The sequence below is a fragment of the Myotis daubentonii genome, chromosome 12 (genome assembly GCF_963259705.1).
Source record: "Myotis daubentonii chromosome 12, mMyoDau2.1, whole genome shotgun sequence".
Classification (NCBI taxonomy): Eukaryota; Metazoa; Chordata; class Mammalia; order Chiroptera; family Vespertilionidae; genus Myotis; species Myotis daubentonii.
The window spans coordinates 39,670,552-39,690,956 of record NC_081851.1 but is presented as its reverse complement, the minus strand read 5'-3'; the positions used below and the strand labels follow the sequence as shown (position 1 = coordinate 39,690,956).

At 39.7% G+C, this 20,405-nt stretch overlaps 1 protein-coding gene and 2 pseudogenes across 2 annotated transcripts in view; 1 reads left to right on the top strand and 2 right to left on the bottom strand.

Moving 5' to 3' along the window:
* PPP3R1 (protein phosphatase 3 regulatory subunit B, alpha) overlaps positions 1 to 20,405 on the bottom strand; it is a 63,566-nt gene that overhangs the window by 7,129 nt on the left and 36,032 nt on the right. For both annotated transcript variants that reach the window (XM_059659598.1, XM_059659599.1), the window contains exons 2-4: positions 19,052 to 19,091; positions 1,797 to 1,973; positions 921 to 980 (exon numbers count right to left, since the gene is read on the bottom strand). In XM_059659598.1, coding sequence (XP_059515581.1) covers positions 921 to 980; positions 1,797 to 1,973; positions 19,052 to 19,091 — 277 coding nt within the window. The remainder of the gene's footprint in view (positions 1 to 920; positions 981 to 1,796; positions 1,974 to 19,051; positions 19,092 to 20,405) is intronic.
* On the bottom strand, positions 9,385 to 13,529 carry LOC132213274 (ninjurin-1-like; annotated as a pseudogene).
* Positions 17,832 to 18,189, top strand: LOC132213877 (small ribosomal subunit protein uS10-like; annotated as a pseudogene).

Sequence of the window (20,405 nt, the reverse complement as noted above, 5' to 3'; positions counted from 1 at the left end):
GGTAACTTATTTAACCTTACCAATAAGCATTTTGTTTCTGTACATATAAAATTGAGGCTAAAAATAGTTCTTACTTCCTAGGTTCTTCAGAGTACTGAATGAAATAACACATGTAAACTGCTCAGAAGTGTCTAATACATAGTAAAAGCTCAACAAGATAGCACTTGCTCTTACTGTAAGTCTCACTCTGTAAAAATGAATCGAGTTCATTTGCAAAGGATGCCTGCATATGTCCTGTGCTTCAGAGAAATGTTATTGAATAAACCGTCTCCCTAGTTAAGAGTTGAGTAATTTAAAAAGGTATCAGAAGTTCACTATAATAGAGGCTGACTACATAAACCAAAATAGTGGACTTCTGGCTAAATATTGCTAAAAACAGTATGTGTAAACGAAATTAACCTACTCACACACACTTTCATTTAAAAAAATCTCTTATTCAAGATATGTCATTTATATGGTTATTTTCAATAGAAGGGAATTCGATTTTCCTTCTATCCAATTAAAAAGTGACGACACACTGTTAAAAAGTACTAGTTGTAAATGTCCTAAAGCAGCGGTTCTCAACCTGAAGATTGCGACCCCTTTGGCGGTCAAACGACCTTTTCACAGGGGTCGCCTAAGACCATCCTGCATATCAGATATTTACATTACGATTCATAACAGTAGCAACATTACAGTTATGAAGCAGCAACGAAAACAATTTTATGGTTGGGTCACAACATGAGGAACTGTATTTAAAGGGCCAGAAGGTTGTGAACCACTGTCCTAAAGGATTTTCTCCAGAATGTAAAATTTCTATTATATCTACTAAGGATTGAGAATAAAAGATATTTATAGACTATTTTAAAAGGAGTTTATAATGCAGTATGGGGTAGTACTGGTAGAAGAGAGAGAATACCTTAGCGAAAAAAAATACTTACACCTCAACTTCTGCTCCTTATCACCTTTGACACTGAACTGAGAGACTCCCTCAATGAATTCTGAATAAGAATAGAAAACATTTACAAATCTGAAGTTTCAACTTTTTATATAGAACAATACATATTCAAAAAACTTACATATCCACCAAAGGATATATTCTTGCTGCAAAAGAAAATATTACTTAGCAATGGTTAAGATGGAAAATGCCAAACTTGAAACTTCAACAAATAATTTCTAATTTTTTAAAAATTTGAACCTGAAGTTTCTCTGAGTACCACAGAGCATAACATTCAAAAACTTATTCACAAACTATTTAACCCTTTCTTCTTTTAACATGACTATTAAAAAGGGCTTTTTAAAAAAGATTATATACAGTGAAATGAAATGTTTATTTACTTTAAAGTAAAGAATCAAGTATAAAATTATGCATCATGTTAATATCAGCAAAAGCACTGCCAAATGTCTTTGTGAAATCTAGATTAATTAAATTAATCATTTTATGATAATATCCATATGCTTATTACTAATTTTTTACTGCTGACTTGGTATAAGTCTCATTCTGTAAAAAAGGTTTAAAAAAATGCAGCTTCTAATGTGATAAGTTTCCCTCATGTGAGACTAATTTTCTAAAAACAAAATACTAAATCTCATTAAATTATCTTATGAAAACAATTTGATCCTTTATGAACCAAAATGTAAATGATTTTTAGTTCATTAAGGTTCATATGCTACAGATTTTGAGATTTTAACATACTGTATTATTATAAAAGTACCAGTAATATAAAGGCATTTAAGAAAAGCTAAAAGTTTTCAAACATTTTTGTACATAAGGCTTTTAAGACTCTAACTTGTGGTGTTAAAAACTATTTTCTTACCTTTAAAGTCTACTTCTCCATTCCCATCTGTGTCGAATATATCTATTACTCGCTGTACTAAAGGATTCTGTTGTAACTCCGGCAGAGACATGAACTCTTCCACACTCAAAGAACCAGAATTGTCCAAATCAAGCTTCTTAAATCTCTTTCCTAGCCTTTTAATTTCATCAGCATCAACTAAAAGTAAACAAAAATAATAGTATGATTCATAAAATGATTTTATAGTAATTATGGGGGGAGGGAGATTCAGCAGTTAACCAATAGTTTAATTTCCAATTTAATTAAAAGAACTACATACACTATTGACTAGCTCCTTCTAACAGAGAAAGTACATCATAAATATTTTTATTTGGTTACCCTTCTGCTTCTCTGCACCTGCCATAACAGATAGCCAACTACATGCTGAGTACACCAAGACATTAAATAGGATTGACAATGCTAAGCTGATCATGGCAGTCAGGTGGTTCCTACATGTAGGCAGATTCACTTTACAGACAGTCCTCGGGTTACGTTGGACTTGACGTACGTTGTTTCATGTTTATGTCGCCATCTCCTATTTATTTATATATATAAAAAAGTTCTGTCATTTCAACGTATGTTTTTTTATTATTTATTTACCACAAATAATGGTCAGGAATTATCTTTCTTTTAAATTTTTTTACTGTTTCACTTCATTACTGTTGTGTATGTGCTCCATGTTAGTGACGTAGGTGCTCATGTAGGTGGGTTCCGACTTACAGCGAAAATTGCATTACGTCGCACTATAGAAACGGATCTCTGACATAACCCGAGGACCTACTGTGTTTCTAACTAGAGGACCGGTGCATAAAAGTCATGCACTCAGGGGAGGGGTCCTGGATTGTGCCAGGCCGAGGGACCCCACCAGTGCATGATCAGGGCCGGGGAGGGATGCAGAGGTTGGCCAGCTCGGGAGGGACCACGGAAGGGCTCCAGGGTGTGTCCGGCCCATCTTGCTCAGTCCTAATTCGGCCAGACCCCAGCAGAAAACCAACCTACCGGTCGAAGTGTCTATCCCCTGGTGGTCAGTGCACATTATAGTGACTGGTCGGCCGGTTGACTGACTGCTCCCTGGTGGTCAGTGTACGTTCTACCAAGTGGTTGAGCGGCCTTAGCATATCATTAGCATATTACGCTTTGATTGGCTGAATGGCCGACAGGACAACTGGACATTTAGCATATTAGGCTTTTATTATATAGGACTAGAGACCCGGTGCATGAAATTCGTGCACAGGGGGCAGGGGGTTTCCCCCTCAGCCCAGCCTGCACCCTCTCCAATCCAGGACATCCCTCTCACAATCTGAGACTGCTGGCTCCTAACTGCTCACCTGCCTGCCTGCCTGATCGCCCCTAAATGCGCCCCCATTGGCCTGATCGCCCCACACAGACTGCTATTCAGTCGTTCGGTCATTCCTCACTAGCCACCCCTGCCGACCTGGTCGCCCCACACAGCCTGATGTTCAGTCATTATTGTGACAGTGTCCTGGACAATTTGCATATTCCTCTATTAGTGTAGATCAGCGGTTCTCAACCTGTGGGTCGCGACCCCTTTGGGGGTCAAACGACCCTTTCACAGGGGTCGCCTAAGACCATCGGAAAACACATATAATTACATATTGTTTTTGTGATTAATCACTATGCTTTAATTATGTTCAGTTTGTAACAATGAAATTGGGGATCACCACAACATGAGGAACTGTATTAAAGGGTCGCAGCATTAGGAAGGTTGAGAACCACTGGTATAGATAGTTCATGGTTCAAAATTCAAAGCTCCCCTTCCATCCTACCCTTTAGATATCCAATTCCCCTTCTTGGAGGCAATGTTGCCAGTTTCCTGAATATTCTTCCAGAAATTTTCTTTGTAAGTACAAGCAAATAAAATCCAGCTTTGCTTTTTTTTTTTTTTTTTTAACAAAAAATAGTAAGAAAAAACAGACCCACAAGCCACAGCTAACAAAATTCACCTTTCAATGCTCAAAGGAGAAAATAAAAACGAAACAACTTAAAAATGTTTGCATTAGTTTATAATTACTCTATCAAAATTCAGTATCAGGTCTCTTATCATATGCATTCTTAAAAAAGGTGTTTTCACTGTCTTCTAAATAACATTATTATTTTCATTCCTTTAAAAAACTAATTCATATAAATAATTTTGATCTTGGCTTAATAGAAACAAAACAATTATACAAAAATTTAAATACAATCACCAGTAAAAAAAATTAACAAGTTAAATGTTATGCTGCCCATGAGTACTATGGTCACGTATTATGTATTAGGGGAAAGGTGGGTGATTATAAACAACAGAATCTTATCTCTTACAGTTCTGCTGGCTGAAAGTCCAAGATCAGGGTCCTAACATTATCAGCTAAGGCCCCTCTTCTCAGTCATATATTATGTATTATGTATACATGTATTATGGTCCACAATATTAGAGACTGAAATTCCAAACTGTTTTGAAAGTTCAAATATATATGGCATCTTCAAAGGTAAAGCATGTATTTTTAAAATCTAAAAATATGTTAAAGTGGAATAAAAACTATAATTATATGTACTACTAAGGTATACACTGTATAACAAGAGGCTCCTCCAATATAAATTAGTTCATATGCAGTTGGTAAAGGAGTGATGTCAGTAGAGCACAGAATTATCACTGGTTCATAGGGATTTTTTTCTGACATATTACAAAGGGACCGGGAACAAGTTCTCTAAGATTAAAAGAGAAAGTCTAAGTAAAATATGAAAACTCTAAGAAAAAAGGTGAGAACAACAAATATCTCTCTTAACAGAAAGTAACAGCATCTTTAGTGGCTTTAAGAACTCAGGCTTTTCAACATTGTTATCTGGTGGAAACAAGGTGCAAATGAACAAGTTGCAAAGACAATTTCTCTTATCTACCACCTCTCCCCCCAAAATAGCAATTAACAATGGTGACTATACCCTGGTTCATTACTTTTTATAAAATTAGTTTCTGCTGAAGCAGATGCCCTCAAGAACCTGTATCTCAAAATAGAAAGCACAGCTGAAGTTTAAGGCTAGTAAGTGAACAACTATGGTACAAATGCCAGAGGTAATGCGTGTTAGTATTTTACTAGAGGCCCAGTGCACGAATTCATGCATCAGTGGGGTCCCTCGGCCTGGCCTGCGGGATCGGGCAAAAACTGGGTCTTCAACATCCCCCCAAGGAGTTCTGGATTGCGAGAGGGCACAGGCCAGGCTGAGGGACCCCACCAGTGCACGATTGGGGCCGGGGAGAGACGCAGGAGGTTGGCCAGCTGGGGAGGGACTGCAGGAGGGCTCCAGGGTGTGTCCGGCCATTCTCGCTCAGTCCCGATCAGCTGAACCCCAGCAGCAAGCTAACCTACCGGTTAGAGCTTCTGCCCCCCTGGTGGTCAGTGCACATCATAGCAACTGGTTGACTGTTCCCTGGTGATCAGTGCACATCATAGTGAGTGGTTGAGCAGCCTTAGCATATCATTAGCATATTATGCTTTGATTGGTTGAATGGATGACCAGACACTTAGCATATTGGGCTTTTATTATATAGGATTTTTTTATTGAGGAGGGAGTGAGGGAGGAAGTGTGTGTTAGTATTTTATTGTTAGCACTTGGTTACAAAGCTACTAAAGGAGTGGTCTCCTTAGCCATGTTTACCCAGCACATGAGGTTATTCAGGAATGCACATGTTGTATTATAGTAGAAATGCCTTTACATTCATTATTTTAACACATTGTATGCGGGAAACGTATTTATGTTTTACTTATACCTTTTATGTTGACTGGTAGTAGAGCGCAGGACATGTATTAATACGTTTTTTATAGACTAGCGGTAGAATGCGGGTAACGTATAAATACGTAAACTAAAGTTATCGTAATTTTACTGAACGTTGCCATTTGCGCAAAAAATTAGCAAAAATGGCCCGCGCCACCTGTTAGCGCGCGATAAAAACTACCCGCAAACAATGTGTTAATGATTCATCTAAACCCTGCTTCAAACAGCAAAATACACATATAATAATTCAATCAAAACCTCACAAGCACATTAACTTCATAGGGCATTTTATCCCCTTATGAAACAATATTCCTTCTTTAATGGAATAGATGATAAAAGCAGAACTGTTCAACTAAACCTTATTTTCCAATTTCCCATGATGAAATTAGATAACCATGTAGGGAACATAATAAAGTCCCACAAATGCTTTTGACTTACTTATTTACATGCGTCTCGCACCACTCAGGGCAGAGCCCATGACTTTTTCAATGGCATTCTGTACATTACATATAACAGGTGCTCAATAAATGCTTACATGAGTATTAATTCTATGTTTCATATTTTAAGCTTATTGATCAAAATGCCATCAGTATTTGAAGTAAAACCATTTATCTAACCAGACACCAATCAGCAAGCCTTTCAGAATTTTTTCAAAGTTCATACATGTTGCTGAAAGCTACCTCTCTATGCTTGCCTTAATTTTATTTATATACTAAGGATTAATTAACTATCTTCTTCTAGCAATCTTTAATTTGCTTTAGTTTACAACCACAAACCACAAAAGGTGATGAGAAAACTGAACATTAATGAATGACTAAAGTAGGTTACAAGTAGAAAAGGAAAGACAGATGACAGTGTTTCCACAAACAGTACACAGATGAATCAGGGGTCATTTTCATTTAACAATAGCTCTAGAATATATAATTAATGGAAAAGAGGAAAGGTAGAAATACAGTGCCATGTATTTATGGAAACTATCTGTGAAATTCTATTTACTGAGATAGGAACATAAATAACAATTTGTAAAGTTACATTAAAAAACTGAAAATGAAGTGCTTGAAGGATTATGTTTTAACAAGAGGCCCGGTGCATGAAATTCATGCACAGGTAGGGTCCCTAGGCCTGGCTGGTGATCAAGGCCGATCAGGGCCTTCTGGCTGCTGGCTGGGGCCTCCCTTTATTCTGAGCTGCCCCCTGGTGGTTAGTGCATGTCATAGCAAGCGATCAGTCTCCTTGGTCTAAGTCCTGTGGGGACAATTTGCATTAGGCTTTTATATATATAGACTAGAGGCCCAGCGCATGATTAAATCGTGCGCGTGTAGGGTTCCCAGGGCCTAGCCTGCCATCAGGGCCATGTCCACCGCCCCTGACACCTCACATGCTCCGCGGACGCTGCCACCACTTGCCCTCCATCAGATGCCAGGTTCTCACCTTCCCTAGGCCTGGCGTTCACCCACTTGGAGGATGCCTGTAGGCAGCAGCCCCATTGTGGAGCCGCTCTTGGCATCCTCCCCTTTGGCCATGACCTGCGGGCCACGCCATCTGGTATTGGGATGATGGGATGTCCTTCTGCTCCACTGGCCTCTGCTCCATCTGGGCTCGGGTAGTAACCGCCGCCGCTGCCACCACAGTCGCCGTGCAAGAAAGAGTAAAGCTGGCAGGCCGGTGGCACACGAGAGTGCACACTCCCTTACACTCCCCCTCACACCTCTCAAAGGTTAGCCCTGCCCTGTCGAATCCAGCCAATCCGGGAGCCCTGCTGCCCCACCTCCAGCCAATCTGCTCGCCCACTGGCCTCACCCGAACTGCCTTCCCAACCACCCTGGAGGCTCTCAGTCTTTTGAGCTGAACCTTACAACCCGGTGAAGGCAGGGAGGGCCACCTGACACACCAGGAAAATGAAGTCCGAGGCTGAGTGTGAGCGCAGCTCTGCTCTGTTCCCTCCCAAGGAGCCTGTCCTATCCCTCTGTGCCAAGTGCTCAGGTCCCGCCCCTCCCTGACGTCAAGGGCCTATTCTGTCTCCCAGCTGCCACCTGCCTCCTGCCTCCCGCCTCCCGCCTCCGCCGCCTTGGCTCCGTTCCTGTCTCCGCCGCCTCTACTTTGCTCCCTTCTGCTGCTTGGCTTCCTTCTACGTTGTCGTTAGTCTTCGCTCCCAGCTGGTATATGCAAATTAACCGCCATCTTGGTTGGGTTAATTTGCATATAGTCGCTGATTGGCTGGTGGGCATAGCGAAGGTATGGTCAATTAGCATCTTTGTCTTTTATTAGTGTAGATTACCTGGAGAACTTCAGAAATCCAGAAGACAGTATTCCACAGTCTTAATGAATGAATAAGGAATATTATGAATATCAAGATAATAAAAATTAATCATAAACCATCAAATAAATGTATTGGCTCAATCCATCCTTTTTACACTGTCAATAGCACTCGTTCTAAAGGTTATATTCAGCCTAATTGCTAGTGCTTAAAAATTTCTAGTGGCTTCCTAATACAAACAGGGTAAAAAAGTCTTAAGTCCTTGACAATAGTTAGCCTCAATTTAAATTTCCATCTTTCTCTACCCCATTACTTTTACTTTAGCTACAATGCTCTTGGCACAATTCAACAGGATAAATTTTATGCCTCCATTTCCTTATAAATCCTCTGATGGGATGTCCTTCCTTGAATTCTCCATTTATGAAACCACTATCAATTTTTCTAATTAAAAGGGGGGATTATTAATTGTATATCCTGTTGTTATGAGTATCATTAACACACATTCTGGCAAAAGTCCTTAAAAAGCAACATTTAAAATCTATCCACTTTCTTCAGCTTTAACTATCTTATGAAATATTATAAACTGTTGATACCTGTTCTGGATGAGTAATTTAAACCTTCCTCAAAGGCAAAGCAACGTAACAGTGACGATCCTTTAACTTGACAATAACTGGCTTTTTTTTTTTAACCATTTGACTATTTTATTATTATTTTTAAATATATTTTATTGATTTTTTTTACAGAGAAGAAGGGGCAGGGATAGAGTTAGAAACATAGATGAGAGAGAAACATCGATCAGCCACCTTCTGCATGCCCCCTACTGGGGATGTGCCCGTAACCAAGGTACATGCTCTTCACCGGAATCGAACCCGGGACCCTTCAGTCTGCAGGCCGATGCTCAATCCACTGAGCGAAACCGGTTAGGGCTATTTTATTTTTTAATATATATTTTTATTGATTTCAGAGAGGAAAGGAAAGGGAGGGAGAAACATCAATGATGAGAATCACTGATTGGCTGCCTTATGCATACCCCCTACTGGGGATTGAAACCCTGGCATGTATGTGCCCTGACTGGGAATTGAACCATGACCTCCTGATAGGTAGATGCTGAATCACTGAGCCACATGTGGGGCAACAACTGACTTTTCTTCTTTTCTCAACTGAAGTTTCTTTTACTTTTTCAATCCTCACCAGAGGGTATGTGTTTATTGATTTTTAGAGAGAGGAAGGGAGAGAGAGAAACATCAATCAGTTGCCTCCCATACTTGCCCCACTGGAGATTGAATCTACAACCTGGGTATGTGCCCTGATTGGAAATTCAATCTGCAACCTTGGCATATCGGGACTATGCTCCTACCAACTGAGCTGCAGTCCAGGCTACAGCTAAAGTTGTTGACAGCACAGTGTGTGCGTATCACTCACTGAAGCCCCAGCTGGATGAGGGGGAAACACCTGTGGGAAGGCTCCCAATAGAGCCAATGATGACCGGGGCTATGGGAACTCTTTATTTTCTTTCTTCTTTCTTTCTTTCTTTCTTTCTTTCTTTCTTTCTTTCTTTCTTTCTTTCTTGTTTATTATTTATTTATTTATACATACTTATATTTTTAATCCTCACCCAAGGATATTCTTCCATTGATTTTTAGAAACAGTGGAAGAGAGAGGGAAAGACAGAGAGAAATACTGATGTGAGAGAAAAACATCAATTGGTTGCCTCCTGGGCCCGGGCTGGGGAGGAACCTGCAACCAAGGTACGTGTCCTTGACCGGAATCGAACCCAGGACCCTTTGGTCCACAGGCTCTATTCACTGAGCCAAACCAGCGAGGGTTACAGGAGCTCTTTAAATCATTCTGTAAAAATAAAGACACTGAGGCAATGCAGACCCAAGACCCTGGTCTCCACCTGGAAACCTGACTGGAGATGCCAACCTGAAGAAGGCACCTGAGGTGTCAACCATGTCCCCCTGACTGCCCTGAGCAGAGGAGAGACCACTACAGGCCTGGCCTGGGGCAGGTGCAGGGCCCAGGCCCAGGCTCAGGAAGGAGACTAGTGCTGGAAGCTGCACAGGAGATGCATTCGTTTTATTGGTCATTTGTGCTTAGAAAAGCGGGGCTGATGGAAGGTGTGTGCATTGTCCACGGCCACAGCGGTGCCACATTAGCTGGTGGTTCATGGTACCAGGTCAGGAAAGGCAAGGGCCAGGGGTCCCCCAGCGGGTGCGTTGGCTGAGGAGGGGCATCTCCTGTCCTTCTAGAAATATCCCAAGACTAAGGCTGGCCCTGGTCCCTAACTGCCCCTCCTCAGGCCTGCTGTATGTCTTATGTTGGCCATGGCCCTGCTTGGGGATCTCTAGCTCTGCCTCTGGGCCTCGCTGCCCCTGCTTCAGGGGGAGGAGGAGCCAAGGATGGAGCAGGACTCACACTGGTCAGACTGTTCTCCAGTCTAGTCTTGACGCTGGCATTTTCAGGAAGTGCAGCACAGAGGCAGGTGGGCCCCAAGGCTGAGGCAGTTTCTGGGGTCTGTGTGGCTGTGACCAGGCACAATCCAGGGCATCTAAGCCCTACTGCCGGGGCGCCAGGTCCACTACAGGTGCTAGAAGCCAAAGGCAGTGATGAAGATGTTGACCACGACGATGATGAAGACAAGGCTAGTGGTCAGGTTGTTGAGGAAGTTCATCTTGGCGTGCTTGGCTGGGTTGTTGAGGTCGGCCTTGACAAGGAAGATGAGCAGCACGCCCACGCTGATCTGCAGCACGAGGGAGATGGAGATCAGGGCCACCAGGGGGACAAAGGAGTGGAAACCGGGGCCCTCGTTGATGACAGCCTTCAGCTGCGAGGCGTTGGCCATCAGCAGGGCGACGTCCAGCATGCTCTCTGCTGCGCTCTTCTTGTTAGCGTAACTGTTCAAGTTGAGGGGCTTTTTCGGCAGGGCGCCCGTTTGGGCGCTGGGCGAGTCCCGCCGCAGGTTACCGTTGAGCTCGTACCCCTTGGGGTCCGAGTCCATGGCGCACACGGCCACCGCCATTGCCGCTGCTGCAGCCGAGTCCCGCCGCAGGTTACCGTTGAGCTCGTACCCCTTGGGGTCCGAGTCCATGGCGCACACGGCCACCGCCATTGCCGCTGCTGCAGCCGCTGCAGCCGAGTCCCGCCGCAGGTTACCGTTGAGCTCGTACCCCTTGGGGTCCGAGTCCATGGCGCACACGGCCACCGCCATTGCCGCCGCTGCCTCGTTCGGAGCCTGAGGCCGCCCACTCAGCAGCTGCTGCGGGTGTCCGCGCCCGCCCCAATAACTGGCTTTTTAAAAAGACCCTGAAGTATGACTTGAAGGGAACAAGCTCTATCTAATCATTCTCACATACCTCACGCAGCCCAGATTCACCTTGAGCTTTAAGAAGGCAGTACCTATTTATTCTCCAACCACCCGTTTATTCCCTCCTTTCTGTCCATCCCTTCCTGCTTGGATTACAATGAGGAGTAAGACACCCTACATTACTCAGTACTTATTATCTAGTTGGAACTAGCTGAGCAATGAAGGAATCTATACCTAAACAATTAAAATATTCTTAAGTGGCTAGTTTAGAAGGCAATGCCGTGAATATTTTTAAAAGCCAAGACTAAGAAAGCTAGCTTTCAAAAACAAATGGTAAAAATACCTCTTTTAGGAATGGAAGGAACAGACGGACTTATTTGGCTGTTACTGCTGCCAGAGAAGCAGTCAATCAGCACTCCCACTTGTCAGCACTGCAGACTAGATGTATTAAAGAACTAAACATATCCTAAAGTATGAAGCAGGTCTCAAGTCTCGAAATATCAGCATTTACCAATCTCCTAAAAATTAGGCACAGATCTCTGAAACAGATCGAACCCATCTTGGCAGCACCATTAAATGTTTCAGATCTGCACTTAGTACAAGTTAAATATTAAAGAACAAATTCCAACTTCTGTCATCAAATTTCATCAAAGATTTTTCCTACTGCTTGGTATCATACTCCCTTTAAAACAGATGGGCAAGGGGAATAAAAACAAACCCTACCCTCTTGACTCATCTTGTGACTCAGATAGATACTCATTTTCATAAGTTTTGTCAAGTTGAAACACATATTATTAATCTCCTTTTTGTAAGGATACCTTTGGGAGAACTATCTTTTTTAATAGTTGAAAATACCTCTGTGTTCAATTTAAATTATATTATACAAAGTAGTAAAATAAAGAATCTCTTCTATCATCTATATTCAGGATAGGGCAAAAGCAGGTTTATAGTTGCTTATATGGAAAATAATACAGTAATTTATAGACAATACAAGAATAAATTCTGGTCTGGACAGTGGGCTCAGTGGTTAAGGATGGACTCATGAACCCAGATGTCCCCGGTTCGATTCCCAGTCAGGCACGTTTTCTATTATCTACTGTTGCTGCTAAGAAATCCAATGCCAGTGGACGCCTATTTTTTTAGGCAGCTTATTTCCCCCCTTGTTTAGGGTTCTCTTTTTACTCTTGGAATTTTATTTTATCTTATTATGTTTTTTATTAATCCTCACCAGAGGATATTTTTCCATTGATTTTTAGAGAGTGGGAGGTAGGGAAGGAGGGAGAAAGAAGAAGAGAGAAGGAGAGGGAGAGACATTGATTGGTTACCTCCCATATACACCCCAACCGGGGCCAGGAATCAAACCTGCAGCCCTGGTACATGCCCTTGACCAGGAATCAAACTTTCGACCTTTTGGAGCATGGACTGACCACACCAGCCAGGGCTTACTCTTGGAATTTTAAAATAGGCTGAGACTAAATGTAGGTCTTTTTCATCTAACCTTCTTGACTATCAGAATGCTCTTTCAATCAGATTTGACTTTTCAGGAGAGGGAAATTTTCACCCACTATTTCATTGATTATTTGTGCTTTCATCTTAGCTAATATATTTCCTTAAATTTCTTTTAGACAGATGCTATTACTCTCTCTATTTGTCCCAAGTCCTTCTTTTCTTATATTTTTTTTCCATATTATTTGCTCTAACATTCTGAAGGAGAGCCAAGAATTTATACATTTGCTAAATGGTTAGCTAGGCTTTTATCAGCTAAAAAACTGACTTCTACATCACAAATATAAGATTATTCAAATTTGTAGCAGACTACCAAAATACTATGTCATAGACTTCACTGCTGAATCTACAAATTGGTAAGTGCTGCCATAATATCAAAATTTGACGGTATGGACCGAAAAACCTGAAATATTTAGAATACAGTAGACAAACCAGGTATTTAATAAAAGGCCCTGTAAGAGCAAAATAAGGTAACAACTCAAAGCTTAGATGTTCAAGTTCATGCACTAAACTTTAGAAAACCATTCATCCCTCTCTTCTTTCCAGCTCTAAAGCTTTACTGAAAGAAAGCAGAATAGTAGTAATTCTCAGTGAACTAAGTGAAATTAGAATTTAGGATCATCAAATTACTAAGTAAATGATAAATCAAGGTTGGTAGATTGCTTAAGCATGAACTGTGTGACACATTTATGAAGGTTTTTAATCTAAAGTGACAAAAGCACATATCAATTTCAAAGTTAATGACAAAAAATCTGTAAATAACAAATGGCATTTTAGCTTAAAATGTTTAAGAACATTTGTATCTGTTCACATTCAAACTGAATTTTTATTGATATTAGTCATTAGAACACACATTATTTAAAAATTGGAGTTACTCTAGTCCAGGGGTGGGCAAACTTTTTGAGGGCCACAATGGGTTCTTAAACTGGACCGGAGGGCCGGAACAAAAGCATGGATGGAGTGTTTGTGTGACCTAATATAAATTCAAAGTAAACATCATTACATAAAAGGGTACGGTCTTTTTTTTTTTAGTTTTATTCATTTCAAACGGGCCGTAGTTTGCCCACGGCTGCTCTAGTCCCATTTAAGAAAGGAAACAAAGGAATGCAGATATGAAGGAAAAGATCAAATTAAGTTCAGATTAAGTTTTTCTCTGAAAAAGCTTTATTTTCACAACAAAGAAAAACCCTAGTCTAATCTGATTGAGAGCAGAAATTAACAGCACAAAGTCAATTATCTCTATATTTTCAAGTCACTTGTAAATATTCACATCAGAAAAAAAAATTGCTTGAATATGAGGTTGTTTACTTAAAATTAGAGCAGTTATCCTAATGGCTAAAGATGTATTCAGGGTTTCTACACATACTTCATTATGCAAAAGAAAACATTGCTTAAGAATCTGCCAGCTCTTCCTGGGTCACCTTCTAATCAAAGAAAATTGAGAAATCTTTTTAGATAAAAAACTATCATCAGTCCTTCATCTACATTTAGTCTACAAAATAGGCCCTGTACTTCATTTTATCAAAACCATTCAGAATTACACTGGTTTTATCAACAGTAATAAATAGCTGAATCTGATTTTCAATTTACACTTTCAACTGTGCCCCAATCTAGTTCTCTGTTTAAACTATCTAAAGTAGTATCTTACACAGTCACTTTTCCAAGTTATCATGCCAAGTTACAAGTAAGGTCTCAACTTTGAGCAAATTACCCCAACAGAGTATACATTTCCACTATAGTCCAGACAGGTTAGCTAACAGACAGAAACAAAGTCACAATGGCCTAGAATAATTTAACTCAATGAAAAGTGAACACTGAACTGAGAAGTGGGGGGTTCAGAGAATACTTCTATGTCTTAGACAAGTCCAGTTTGCCTAAAGTAATTCACGTGTAGACAAACATAACATAATCTTATAACATTTATTATAAGGGAGGCTGTATAGGATTGGGATTAAGCATATGACTCTGGAGCATGACTGCCTGAGATCAAATCATGTCTTTGTTCCTTTACCTGCGGCTGTGTGACTGAGATCTTCTGCCCGTTTTCTCTTCTGTACAAAGGATTAAGTAATAATACCTCTCTCATGAGACTATCATGAAGATTAAAAACACTGATGTATGTGAAATGCTTAGAATAGTGCCTGGCACATTTGTTTTATTATTCATGAAACAAATAATAAGTGTGATGATTGGTAACTATGGAATTTTCCTAAAGGTACAGCCTTTAAAATTACCCAACTAGTTGTCTCTATCCAACACAGCTAGTTCAGCTGTGAGCTCTTACTAGCTTATTCAGTCAAGAGATACTTACTCAGCATCTGCTTTATGTACATGGTTTTTAATCCATCAGATTTAGCAATTATGCAATAAAATGAAGGTGACCTTAAAGTTTCAGTAGATAGTAGGGAATAAAAGTCAGTTTACAGGCCGTGAAATTAGCAGAAATACTGAAATGGAGATAACTGAATATGCTCTTCTAGGAAGCTCAAATATGAGGAAAAAATGGAGAAAAACTGGGAGGTGCATGAAGGGTCAGGATCAAGGAAGTTAATCCTGTCTATAAATTGAAGAGAGATGGAGCAGCTGAAAAACAGGGAGAACCTAACAAAACAGTCCTGTAGATGAGAGTGGATGAGATCCAAAGCACAAGCAAGGAGGCTGACCTAGAATAAGGGGGTATGAGCATGCGATTGGGAAAGTTTCTGTGTGCAGTGGGGAGGAGTGGAAAGTAGGGGGAGTTGGAGATAAGGAGATAATGAGCTTAACACTTAAAATATTCTCAGTTTTCTTAAGAATTAGGAGAGAAATCAGTAAGTAAAAGTAGGATATTGGGAATCACTATGCAGGGTGTCTGGATAGAATGATGAAAATCTAGATGCAATTTAAGGAGAATGAAAGGGACAAATGACCAGACAAGTGAAAGAATTAATCAGTATTGAAAACTAATACAGCTTTCAAAAACAATTTCAAAAGTCAGTCCTTCTGTGAAGCTTTTCTTAATTTCCTTAACCAAGGATAATTTCCACTCCCTGGGACTCCTGTTTTTGTTTTTCATAAAGATTTAGTTCCACTATAATAATATATGCGTTCCTCTTTTTCCCAGTAGCTAGACCATAAGCAACTTGTGTTGTTTATCTGTGTCATGGGCCGAAGACAGTACCTTACCTTTTAAAAAGTAGCACAATTAAATACTAAAAGAACAAAACAGACAATAACTACTTGAAGAACAGGAAGGGCCAATGAAAACTGGGACAATTATAAGGCCTCACTGAGAACAATCAATCAAACTGGGTCTTAAAGGAATGAGAAGGCATGACAGGGTTTAACCTAAACAGGGAACTATAAATATTGAAGTGCCTCAAAGACTGATTTTAACATTCTTATCTTATATATAGATAATATTAAGCTCTTCCAATAATGAAGAGGTTTGTAACTAAGAAAAAAAAATTTACAATGTATGGATGGCAGGAAAAAGTGTTGGTTTTAATGTGGACAAATTCATTTTGGAGAAATTAATCCAAATCATGTATAAAATATACAAAAGTACACTGTATTCTGATGAACCAAGTAGGGAACAGAGGGGGGAAAAAACTATTACAGTGTATGACATTTATTTCAAATACCACACATTAAAAAAAAAAACGACTTGGCTTTTGCCATCTGGATGTGCAGAAGGCCATCCATCTTGCCTTTTGCCCTGATATATTTTTCTTTGCAACCAGGTAAAAGAAGCGAAGAGAAGAACCTGGGAAATACTTAGGACCTCTGTTCCTTGACCAAGAAACAAAAACTAATTTCCTAGTACCTCATTCCAATCAGAGTTGTACAATACTTCCAAAACTCAATCTAAACTCCATTTGCAGCAAGAAGCCTGGTTAATTAGACTTCCAAACCTCCCTCTTGCCCATTAGCAAGAATAACTGTCACACGCTCAAAGTAGCAAGGTACAATTTTGAGCACACCCTTTTGATTCTAAAGAAACTATAATACCGACATATTAACTTTGCCAGAAATAAGAATTCTAGATCTAGCTAACACCTAAAGCATTAGCTTGTAAAAACTCTAGTTTGACCATAGTTCAGATAGGTTAGGCAGTGATAGAGGTGACAGTTCTCAAATTCAAAGACCATTATTGTCTATAATAGGGTTCCAACAAACTTGTTCTGTAAGAGGCCAGATAGTAAATATTTTAGGCTTTATGGACCATATAGTTTCCATTGCAACTACTCAACTCTACCACTGTAGCATAAAAACAGCCATATGTAAACAAATGGGCTTGACTGTGTTCCAATAAAACTTTATTAACGAAACTGCCGATAGGTGGTAGTATAGTCACAATCAGGTTTCGTTTAGGTCAATTTTTACAATATGCTAGGTGCAACATTTTATCTTTATCTATACATATAAAAGCCTAAGCAACTGGTTGGTAGCTATGATGCGCACTGACCACCAGGAGACAGACGCTCAATGCAGGAGTGGAAACGACAGGCATGGAAGGAAACATGGAACAGGCTGATGAATCTCAGAGGGAAGAGGGGAGGGGAGAGGAGAGGGTGGGAAGAGATTAACCAAAGATCTTATATGCATAGTAGAGGCCTAGTGCACAGAAAACTGCGGGGATCAGGGTGAAACCAGCTCTCCGACATTCCCTGAGGGGTCCTGGATTGCAAGAGGGTGCAGGCCAGGCTGAAGGGACCCCACGGGTGCATGAATTCATGCACTGGGCCTCTAGTATTAAAATAAAAATATACATTTGAATGTGAACATAATTATGTAAGAAATTTATAAAGGAAAGCCTGAGAAGAAAAACAATAAAATGTATGCAGTTCAAATGGCAGAATTCTGGGTAATTGGTCATAGAGTATCACTCATTTTAAAATAAATTATATAACTTACAAAATGGAAGATAGAAATGGATGAATAAAAACAAGTAATTTCTTTGCTACAAGGAAATAAACAGGGTACTTACTACCCATGATAGATTCTTAGGAGAGGAAAGATAACATTTATCTAAGAGTTAAAAGACAATGAAGTCAAGTAAGTAAGGAACTTGATACAACTCTTTAAAGAAGACAAGGTTGAAGCTGCAGCAGAGCTCTGTTCCACTGGCTTCTGCTCCTGACTCACCACTGTTTGCTCTTACGGAGGAATAAATCCATCAGGAAACCATGCCACAGCCATGGCTTTTAAAGATACAGGAAAGATATCCATGGAACCAGAGGTGGCGATTCACTGAATTAGAATTACTCTAACTAGCTGCAATGTAGTCTTTGGAGAAGGTGTGTGCTGACTTGATCAGAGGAGCAAAGGAAAAGTGAAAAGACCAGGTTGGATGTCCACCAAGACTCTAAGGATCACTACAAGAAAAACTCCCTGTGGGAAATGTTCTAAGACTTGGGATCCATTTCAGATGAGGACCCACAAGTGACTCATTAACTTGTATAGCCCTTCTGAGATTGTTAGAGGTTGTTAAATATACTACTTCCAATAGTATTGATACAGGAGTCAAGGCTTAAGACACCATTGCCGATACTTAAATCAACCTTTTTAATATATTATCAATTGTTAAAACAAAACAAAAACTTGACACAAGAGCATTCTACCCAGAGCTCAGAAGCAAGCAAAGGTGTTGATGAGAATGAAAGAAATTGACAAGTGTTTGGGGAAAAGAAAGCAAACTAATGAAACATAATGAGCAACAAGTAAAATGGTTTTAAATAAAGAAAAAAAAAAAAAAAAGGGAAGAGGTACCTCATTGCAAGGTAAGAGGTCTCCAAACAAGGCAGGAGCAGCTCCATCAAACAGGGATGAAAAGGGCAAGGAAGGTTTAGAATGATTCGGCGTTCTGTGACCGCCTCATGACATCTAAATTTACCAAATGTCTCCATTCCAATTCTCAGGATCTCCCTTTCCCTTATCAATGGCCTTCCACACAAAAAAACCTTTTGGTTTTTTTGACTGATCCTTGAATAGACATCTAACAGTGTCATGTTCTGCTTTTACATTCTCCAATACAGTCAGAAATAACAAACCCACCCACACTGCTTAAATTCCTCATTCTCCCCCCAAAAAAGATTTTTTGCAATAGCTACTTGGACTACCAAAGTTTTGCCTTCAGCAAGTACTTTATTTTATGTAAACACAAAATAAGTTAATTGTTCAATTAAGCCACTGATATTTGAGGTTTGGTTTGTAACTATAGCATACTGCAGATCCCAATAATAAAAAAGTCTGTAAAAAAAAAATTCTAATTCTCTATTCTGATTAAGACTATAAGTCAAATTCACTACCCATTTTAAATAATCATGTGCTAACATTGCTACACAAACATATAGAAGTATGTGATATATAAGTATAAAATGTAAGTATAAGACAAATTAACAAGAATATTTGACTTACAGTGTGAGCACATCTCCAAAGGATAACTTGCCTCATTTCCCTGAAGGAAAAAAAAAGTAAAAAGTTATTAGTTACACAACATTAGTAAATTTCTTTAACAAGTTTATATTTATATTGAAATATAATTTTCTATATTAGAAGGGAAGTGGGTCCAATGTCAGACAGCCAATTCCAATTTTTCTTCTTATGGGACATCTTATCTCATGGTTAGGGTCTAAGTCAGCCATGGGCAAACTACGGTCCGTGGGCCGGATTCGGCCCATTCGGCTGTTCTATCCGGCCCGCGGAGCCGAAAGAGCGGAGGGTTCTCTTGCTCTCCCCTCCGCTCCTTCACCAGCAGCAGTGTTAACATGGCAACGTCGGGAAACATGGCCGCAGCTCCTTCTTCTGAGTCCAGTTTAAGAACCCATTGTGGCCCTCGAGTCAAAAAGTTTGCCCACCTCTGGTCTAAGTTAATACAATTTATCTGAATCCCTAACTTATAAAGAAATATAAAACCACTAGTATCTGTTTTTTTTACTAGGATTCTATGTGAAATTTATTTAGGAAAAAAAAGGCTCTAGAAAAACTACAGACCTGAGCCAATGCTTACATTGAAAAATATCTTGATAACTAAACCATTTGATTAGTAATGGAACCAGTAGTAGTTCTAAATCTGAAATGGTCAAAATTCCAACTATCATATTCACACGAAGCAAAAACCATTAAGATCATCCTGGTCAATGTGGCTGTTGACTGGAGCGTCATCCCGCACACCAAAAGGTTGCTGATTCAATTCTGAGTCAGGACACATTATCCAGGTTACAGGTTTGATCCCAGACCAGGGTGCTTATGGGAAGCAATCTATCTATATATATCCTCTCTCTATATATATATCCCTCTCTCTTCCCATATCTCTAAAATCATTACAAAAACATATCCTTTGGTGAGGAAAAACAAAACAAAACTAAAGCCATTAAGATCTTCTTTAAAAAGACCACAGAATTTAAAGTAATGTAAATTGAGTTTTTAAAGTTCAGAGATAAAATTGTGTACCATGCATCCTATATTCCATCAATCTAATACTGACATTAAGTGTACAATAGAATCAACATTTAAATACAGGGGTGGGCACAAGTAGGTTTACAGTTATGAGTTTATTCTTTTATTATTTATTTAGTAATTATTGTACTTATTATTATTAATCTACTTGTGCCCACCCCTGTATATACTTATATACCCTAAGTTATTGAATACTTCCTGAAAAAACAATTTAATCTGTCTGGCTAGCTTGTACACTCTGAAAAGTATCTCTTATTCTCCATAATTTAAGGTCTATGAGAGTATATCAGCAAATCAGTATCTTCAATTTGTA